General features: G+C 34.4%; 1 protein-coding gene across 1 annotated transcript in view; it reads left to right on the top strand.

Moving 5' to 3' along the window:
* Positions 1-207: 207 nt before the first annotated feature.
* Positions 208-9327, top strand: part of LOC105788546 (callose synthase 10) — a 28631-nt gene continuing 19511 nt past the window's right edge. Inside the window, exons 1-16 of the mRNA XM_012615491.2 lie at positions 208-625; positions 1845-1942; positions 3050-3216; positions 3664-3775; positions 4051-4161; positions 4381-4506; positions 5297-5386; positions 6071-6168; positions 6269-6386; positions 6739-6867; positions 7294-7370; positions 7465-7543; positions 8464-8556; positions 8655-8757; positions 8914-9037; positions 9138-9324. Of these exons, the coding sequence (XP_012470945.1) occupies positions 412-625; positions 1845-1942; positions 3050-3216; positions 3664-3775; positions 4051-4161; positions 4381-4506; positions 5297-5386; positions 6071-6168; positions 6269-6386; positions 6739-6867; positions 7294-7370; positions 7465-7543; positions 8464-8556; positions 8655-8757; positions 8914-9037; positions 9138-9324 (1926 nt within the window). The 5' untranslated portion in view covers positions 208-411. The remainder of the gene's footprint in view (positions 626-1844; positions 1943-3049; positions 3217-3663; positions 3776-4050; positions 4162-4380; positions 4507-5296; positions 5387-6070; positions 6169-6268; positions 6387-6738; positions 6868-7293; positions 7371-7464; positions 7544-8463; positions 8557-8654; positions 8758-8913; positions 9038-9137; positions 9325-9327) is intronic.

Below are 9327 nucleotides of genomic sequence, written 5' to 3'. Positions count from 1 at the left end.
CTTTCCAAAATAACAAACGCGTCTCTTTACAAACTCGTATCAAAATATTGTTTGCGGACAATTACAGCAACAAATCTGATCCGTTCATTTCTCTGAGATCAGAGAGTTCGTCAATATTTGATCTGATCAGACGGTTTAAAAACCGAGGGTCTATCAGTAATTCCACCCATCAGCATTTTCTCTTTTGCCACCGCGTTAACTTTCATTTTCCTCGTTAAACCTCAATTTCAAATCTGCTTTGAGAAGTTCTCGTATATTTCGTTGTAGATCCAACTCACCACCACCGAGTCGTGCTATTCAACTCGTCCAGAGTTGGCGTCTCTTGTTTTTTTTTGTTTTGTTTCTCAATTTCATCTCTTTCATGTGAAAGACTAGGTTCTATCTATTGATTTGGTAGATTCTTGAGATTCCATGGCTAGGGTTTTAAAAAACTGGGAGAGACTGGTGCGTGCTACCTTGGAAAGAGAGCAGCTCAGAGATGCTGGTCAAGGTCATGCGAGAAGACCAAGTGGGATCGCCGGTGCTGTTCAACTCCCACCCTCGCTTGGTCGCGCCACTAATATCGACGCCATCCTTCAGGCTGCGGATGAGATTCAAGCGGAGGATCCGAATGTTGCTAGGATACGTACGTTTCTCTCTTCTTCCTCCTATTTTCTTTGTTTTATTGGTACTTGATCACGTGATCTGATGGCAATTTATGTTACGGAAGGGGAAATGACTTGAAAGTGACTTTATAGAGTAAGCTGGTGTTTATGTACGAGGTTGAGTTTGTTTGCTCATATTATTGATTATCAGAGATAAAAAGGTAGGAGTTGAATTCTTCCTTCCTTTCGTTTATGTGCTGAAGGGAGTTTTGAATTTAGACGAATTGGTTCTCGATCTTCCTTACCTGCTGTGTTGTTCTTGCTTTGTCTGTTCGGTCTATGAAATACTAGTCGGCATAGACTTCCACGTCTAGCTGAACTAACACTATAAGAACTTATTTGATGGATTTATTGCAGGAACAAGAGGTTAACTATACATGATTGCGTAATTTAAGTTTACAGAAGCAATAACTGTAGTAATATAGAACAAAAATAAGGTATAAGCATGCTTGTAATGGAAACCATTTTATGTCATAGAAATGACTATTGTGGGGCAATGCGATTTGAATTGAATGATCTTTGGGTCTCTTTCAGATTGTACATAAATGTCTGTCTGTGTCATATTTCGTCATGAAGTATATTCAAGGGCTTGTAAATTCCAATATTTGAGGACTTTAGTTAAAGCCAAACAGTTATTTGTGTTGAGTTGTTAAAGCAGATTTCTGATTTGGTTGAATGATTAAACTGAAAGCATCAGATCATATTGATTTTAATAGCCAAGTTAGTCAGATAGATATAACATGAGGAAGTTTGAGAGTTTCTATTTACATCTAAGAATTTGCTGTTTACTTTGGCAAAAAAATTGGATAATCAACCTGTTTTGGGTTCATTGTTAATTAGAATCTCACTGCAATGTTGTTATGTTTTTGAATATGTTTCTATGTGAATATGTTGGTGTGCAATATACTAGGAATCCAAATTACTTTATGACATTAGACCCACCCAAAGTAAATAAGCATCTTGATAGAGTGGCCAGCTTTTCTCCTTATTGTGGTCGTTTTTTCTTTCTAAAAAAAATTATTTAATAACTTTCTTTTTATATTTGACCTCCAATGGCCTATTAGATTTGTACATTGACTGGTATATCTATGGTTACTCTAGGCATTTGTGTGTTTTTTTCTTAACCGTTTGTTCCACTTCTGAATCCTAATTTATTTCTGGATGGTGATATGTTTATTATTTATATGCTTTCAATTTCAGTTTGTGAGCAGGCATATGGTATGGCCCAAAACTTGGACCCAAATAGTGAAGGTAGAGGTGTCCTTCAGTTCAAGACTGGTTTGATGTCTGTAATTAAGGTACTATTATGTAAGCTTTTGATGTTATGTAGTTTTTTCATATAGTTTAAATAATGTTTATGCTTATCCTGTCTAGATAGCAGTAAATTTACCATGGTCATTGGCCTTCTCTTAGGGTCCAGATCAATGGTATTGTTTTTTGTTGGTATGAGCTATGTTTACCACTTATCTGTTTTAGATCCTACTCATATTACACTGCTGCAATTTGCCAATATATTGATTTCACTGTTGTTTTGGACCCCCACTGACCGCTAACCTTAGAGGGTGTTTGGTATGAAGGAATGTGCTCACCTTCCCAAAAATTTAATTTGTGGGAATCTGATTCCTATATTTGGCTTGCTTAAAAGTGTCCATATTTTTGGGTATGTGCCAATTTTCTCATAAACATGAGGATGGAATAGCAATTCCTGTAAAGAGTGGTGGGAAAGTAACTTCCCATGCAATTGGAAAGTTAAAATTTACTTTGATTAATATTTATTTTTTCTAATTCATTTTTTACCCAGTTTTTTTCCTAACTACAAAATCATGAAATCAAATTAATTTTAGAATTATTCTAATCACTATCAAATTAACTTTCAATTAATTTGCTTTCTCATTTCATGCATATTAAATATATAAAACTTTCTTGTTGTTTTATCATATATTCTTTAAGATAATTGCTTTCTTTTATTTGTATTTAAAATAACTATTATTTAAAAAGAAGATTTAAACTGACATTTTGTCAATTATAAATATCATTGGAAAATATAAAACTAATAAAATTTGCATTTTATTTGATAAGGATAGTTTTGGAAGTTACCATCATATTCTTAGTAAAATATTTGGTGAACCAAATATGTCAATGCAACTTTTTAAGATTTACCTATATTTCTATTTCTAATAATCTATGTATATTGATTTCATCTTCCGTCGAGTTTTCTGATTACAACAATATGCTTGTATGTTATTCCACAATTTATATTGTTTCATTCTTGATTTGGATTTGATGTTGATTTACTTCATCTGCTATCTAACAACTACTACTACATGACTGAACCTTGGTGCCTTTTCCCCCCAATCATTTCATTCTAAATTCTTATTTTGATCGCCATTTTGTTTTTCCTGCAGCAAAAACTTGCCAAAAGGGATGGTGGGCGAATAGATCGTAATCGTGATATTGAACATTTATGGGAATTCTATAATCTCTATAAGAGGCGGCACAAAGTAGATGATATCCAAAGAGAAGAACAAAGATGGCAGGAATCTGGAACCTTCTCATCTACTAGTTTGGGAGAGTATGGATACCTGATGCTATTCTATTAGTTTCCTTGTGATTTAATTTGTGTGCTTATGTTTTTGGCAATATTAAGTACTATTCTCAAACCATCTGTCTTGAATTAGAATACGTTGGGGGAATTAATACAATTATTTGATTTTTTATCCTATTTAATGAATGATCTCTAAGTTTAGTCTAAGCAAACTATCATCAATTGGAATTTAAATAAGTACAGAGGGAAGGTTTACAAAACTCTGAAGTTGATGATTTAACATTGGAATTTAAATACTTGCATCCTGTTTAAATTTAGTGTAGAAGCTAAGCACCACACTGAAGTTGGATTTAGTTGTAACATTTATCTGTTCGTTAAATTTTCATCTTGGCCAGTTTTCTATTTCTTTTTGGTTGGCATATTTTCTATTTCATGATTTTATTATTGTTATTTTTTGTGCCATGAAATCTGTAGTGCTTTAGGAATGAAGAAGGTCCTTGCTACTTTGAGGGCCTTAGTGGAGGTCATGGAGGCACTTAGCAAAGATGCTGATCCGGATGGGGTTGGAAGGCTTATTAAGGATGAGGTACATGTGATTAACACCCACTGAATGTGCTTTTCAGTGAGCGTCTTGGATATTTTCAATATTTATATATTATTCATTTGCATGTTGTACTTCTAGCTTGTCAATGAAGTTCCTATGATATTCTCTTTTAGAATCTGTTCTCCATGAAACTGTTACTAACAGCTTCGCTCTTTGCCATTTTATCTCATGTTTTAACTCGTTTATGTCTTGAAATAAGGTATATGGTTGATCTTTATTTGGTTGAAAACTATATGATCTTTTATATATTTTTTCAGTTGCGAAGAATTAAAAATGCTGATGCAACTATATCTGGTGAACTCACGCCCTACAATATTGTCCCTTTAGAAGCACCATCATTCACAAATGCTATTGGACTTTTTCCTGAAGTAAGTCTAAATCTTTAATCGGTCATGCTACAACTTTTGCCCACTGGTTGCTAGAACCTCATATTGAATTGGTTACTTCAAAGGCTTATAGTTGCAAACTTGTAGTTGCTTTTGTTGTTTACTGCTTGATCTATGTTTATGTTGAAATCATTATTCGACAGCGTGCTTTGGTTAAAGCTGTGTGGCTCAAAATTTTTTTCTTTATGCTAATATTACCAGGTTAGAGGTGCAATATCTGCAATTAGATACACTGAACATTTTCCCAGGCTTCCTTCAAGTTTTTCAATTTCTGGGCAACGGGATCCTGACATGTTTGATCTTCTGGAGTACGTGTTTGGTTTTCAGGTTTGTGACTGTGTGTACTTAGCACTTTATATACTTGGATCATATTGATTTGTTGGTTAAATTTGTTATATGTGCAGAATTATTCTTGCCATTTATGTTAGTTTCTTTTCCTCTGGCTCTTTTTGGGATGTTATGTATTGTTTTCTGTTGCCTTGCATATATGTCAGTATACTTTTCATCGTGAAACCCTCATAAAGCAAGACATAACTTTTTGGGATATGAAATTCTTTATTGCTGTCATTTGCAACATATTTCAGAAGCTTTCTTTTAGACTTATGATTGCTTTTGTGGAATTGGCTGGTGGGATGCCTTTTTACATGACTGGTCATTTGCAGTGCTTGGGCTACACCTACATGAAGAGTAGGGAGAAGGCTGATATGATTATCTTTCTGATAATTTTATTACTTAATGCAATGATGCTGTGCATTTTTTACCTATACTACCATATTATCTCCTTTTTAGCATGTAGGAAGTGAACTGTTACCCTTTATCATTTTTTGTTACACGTTTCTATGTATTTTGATTGATTTGAAAAACCGTAGTGAAGAACTAGATGCCTGAATCTGCTCTATGCTTTATCATTGGATTGATAGAATCTGATATTAATCTGGTGCATATTTTGTAGAATGTTAATGTATATTGTAATGATTGTTGAAGAATACTTAATTATAACTGATTTGTATTTACGTATGCTGAGTTTAACAAAGTTTCTGATATTTCTTTTTTTTCCACCATCAATCCATTGTCATCTCTCCATTTCTTTGTTAACCAAACCTTTTTCCCCCTTCAGAAAGATAATGTAAGGAACCAGCGTGAGAATGTTGTTCTTACTATAGCAAATGCACAATCTCGACTTGGCATACCTGTTGAAGCTGATCCAGTAAGTTCTTAATAATCCTTTTTACTATTTTATTGGTGCCTTTCCTTTCAAAAGATTTTATAGAGGCTTTTGATTCTTTGTTGTTCTTTTTCTGTTTGTCATTTCTATTTTAGAAAATTGTACACACCAAAATTGTAGTTGCTGGATTTTAGGAGGGGAACTCCTTATGTGACTGTCTATGCTCTAAAATACAAAATTCTGTTTACGTGCTATGTAAGCTGGAATGCTTAATTTTTAGATATCCTTGAAAACTGAAGCTTAATAGTTTGATGTTGTATGCAAAGGTTTTACTGCTGGCCTAGTTATTGGAGATGGCTTAGGGGTTTAGCTAATTACAAACATGCTAATTTTTATGTATTGCCAAGCTTTCTTTCTAAACCTGGATGGCTAGATTTTTAGGAAATTTCTCAGTATTGTTAATTTTTTTAATGAAATTATATAATAATAAATTTTTTGTGGATTTTAGAAGCACTTAAACTGACCCATATTTAGCACTTAAATAAGGGATTGGATGAAATTGGTTGCGATAGCATGTTAGGTTAGGTGCTTTTCTTTGCAGTCTGCAACTACTAATTTTGTTTGGCGATGTGCTCCTTGTTTATTTTTTCAAGTTAGGCATCTTAAATAACTTGCAGTTTGCTGATTAAATTCTTTTTTCATTAATTATGTTTCCATTTTTTCTAGAAAATTGATGAGAAAGCAATCAATGAGGTTTTCTTGAAAGTCCTGGATAACTACATCAAATGGTGCAAATACTTGCGGATACGACTGGTTTGGAATAGGTTACAGCTGCAACCTTGAAGCTTTTCCTTTTCTCTTGTCTTATGCATTGAGGTACTTTTTAATTTGTTACTAGATTGATGCTATTTTTGTTTCCTGCAGTTTGGAAGCAATTAATAGGGATAGGAAGCTGTTTTTGGTTTCTTTATACTTTCTCATATGGGGTGAAGCTGCAAATGTCCGTTTTCTGCCTGAGTGTATTTGCTACATATTCCATCATGTGAGTTTGTTCAGCTCTAAGTTGGTGCTACTTTTACTTTCTAGCATGTGGTCTAGAGGTGTCCATGGGCTGGACCGAGGCCCGTTCCAAAAAAATTTCAAGCACAGATCCATTTTGGGCGTGGCCCATGCTAAAAGCCCATTCACTATTAAAAAAAAGATATATTTTAATTGATATTTTATATACTTTTATAATTAAATTTAAATTAAAAAATATTTTTTATTGCTTAAATTGAATTTGCGCCAGCCCAAGGTGCGAAAATTCTTGTTCAAGTCCGGACTGGGTGGGCTACCAGGCCCTTGGACATGTCTAATGTGGTTTCATTAATAATGTCTTTATTTTGGTGTTCTAGATGGCAAGGGAGTTGGATTCAATAGTGGATCATGGAGAAGCTAATCCTGCTCGAAGCTGTACCGCTGAGAGTGGCTCTGTGTCCTTCCTTGAGCAAATCATATGTCCTATTTATAATACGATGGCAGAGGTCAGTTCTTTTTGTGCTTTCTGTATATCCTCTTTTCTTTAGGGTTCATATTCGTGTTTGTGGTGCATATTTGCTAACCTGCTTATGAAAGTTATCTTTAGCATGTCCATTAAGCTTTGACTATGGTCATCAGTTTTTGCTATTCTGTTTTTAGTCGTGTTTTTGTGTGATTTGCACCTTTCATTTTGGAATTAATGCTGTCCCCGTGAGAGGATTATTCTGGGGTTCTTGCTTGCTTGGGAAAAATTAACATCATAAACTCTAACTATAGACCTGATTTTACCATTCGTGTTCTCACTTGGTTACAGGCAATGATTCTTGACTCATTGGAGGGCTGTAGACCTGATTAGAGTCTTATTTTTTCTTTTGATATGTTTTTTCTATATGTTCTTGGAATTGTTGTTAATATTTATGTTAGCTGTTCAGGAGGCTGCTAGAAACAATAATGGCAAAGCTGCACATTCTTCATGGCGTAATTATGACGATTTCAATGAATACTTTTGGTTTGTTACACTCTAAGGATTTTGTTTGGTGAAGTTTGGCACACTGATGTGCAGTTTTTACAATCCTGTTCTCATTTATAATTTATATGTATAGGTCACCTGCTTGCTTTGAATTGAGCTGGCCCATGAGGAGAGAATCCCCATTTCTGTTGTGGCCTAAGAAGGGGAAGAGAGTAAGTTCCACTGATCATTTCTGACCAAAACTATTTTGTTTATTTAAACCTTTTATTTTTCTTTCAATCTTTTGGAAGTCTACCTACTGGAGTTTTAATTTTAAACCTTTGAGGCAACCCTTAGTGGCAACATAAATTTGCTCCTTTGTTAGTAAAGTCATGGGTTTGAGTCATGGAAACAGCCCTTTGCCTATGGAAACTGTCATGGGAAGTCCCTTTTACGCCTATGGAGCTAAATAAATCATGGTACTTGAAGGGGTCATGGATGTGTTATATGGAAACTGTAATCCTATTTCTGATATAAAGGTCTAAGGCTACTTGGTAATATTACATTGGGTGCTGTTCTCAAGGGACCATAATGGTAAAATCTGATCTGTGGAGTGTATCCCAATGTAGTAGGAAAGGCATTGTGCATTGTTTGCTATTCTTATGAAGGGTTGAATTTCAGTTCTGAATTTATATTTCAAGGGAAAGAATTATTAAGTTTATAAAGGGATAAAAATCTTTTTGTTTTAATTACCCTGAAAATCTTTTGCATGCAACTCTTTTGTGCTCCTGCTGCTGCTTTATTGATGTATGCTGTATCTCTTGATCCTTTACTGTGAATATTGATTTATTAGGAGCCCTCTTTCCTGTTATCATATTTTGGTGCTGAATCGCCTCTTGCAAATAGAATGCGAAGATGGAAAAACTGCTAAAAACATTTCTTTTCTGATCTTCCTGCAGACCCATCATGTTCCTATTATGTACTGAATCACTATTTCTTATGACCACCTTTTTTCTGCTTACTCTTTTTTGTAAATAAAGTAGGCTATACATCCATATTGGTTATGTAATTTCAGCTGCTCCTTTATGACTCTTAACCAATTTTTTTAAACTGATAATTATCCCCTTGTTCTTTTCTCCTATTGATTTCACAGACTGGTAAAAGCTCTTTTGTAGAGCATCGGACATTCCTTCACTTGTATCGAAGTTTTCATCGTCTTTGGATCTTTCTGGTTGTAATGTTCCAGGTAGGCCCTTTTGCTTCCGTAGAAAAATTCTTATAGATGTTGCATATAGTCTGTTTATCTTCTGAAGATGAAATTAGTTGACTTCCTTTTGTTTGCAGGCATTGGCAATTATAGCATTCAGAAAAGGACATCTTAATTTAAATACTTTTAAGATATTACTTAGTATCGGACCGACTTTTGCTATTATGAACTTCATAGAGAGTACGTTCTTGGCTTTATTGATATTCATCTGCAGTTATTACTTAAATATTTCTTGTATATTCATGCTTTAGTTTATTTTAATTTGGATTATTGGCAAGACTTGCATATGTCCGGGCTTAACCGTGTTTTCATTTGGTTACCTTTCTGCTTAGTTAGGTTGTTTAGATGTCCTGCTCATGTTTGGGGCTTACGCCACTGCGAGAGGCATGGCCATTTCCAGGCTGGTTATTCGATTTTTTTGGTGTGGCTTGACCTCTGTATTTGTGACCTATGTTTATGTGTAAGTTTGTGCTTCTTTTAAATGATTGAAATTGTTTTCTTGTTGATAGTCATCTGTTATGTGTTCATGTTGATTCACATATATATATATACACATGCAGGAAGGTTTTGGAGGAAATGAATGATCGGAACAGCAATTCATTATATTTTCGGATATATATACTTGTCTTGGGTGTTTATGCAGCCTTGCGGTTGATTCTTGGCTTGTTACAGAAGTTTCCTGCATGTCATACCTTGTCTGAAATGTCGGATCAATCATTTTTCCAGTTTTTCAAATGGATTTATCAGGTT

The sequence above is a fragment of the Gossypium raimondii genome, chromosome 2, assembly GCF_025698545.1.
Source record: "Gossypium raimondii isolate GPD5lz chromosome 2, ASM2569854v1, whole genome shotgun sequence".
Lineage (NCBI taxonomy): Eukaryota > Viridiplantae > Streptophyta > Magnoliopsida > Malvales > Malvaceae > Gossypium > Gossypium raimondii.
This window is presented reverse-complemented; position numbering and strand designations above follow the sequence as displayed.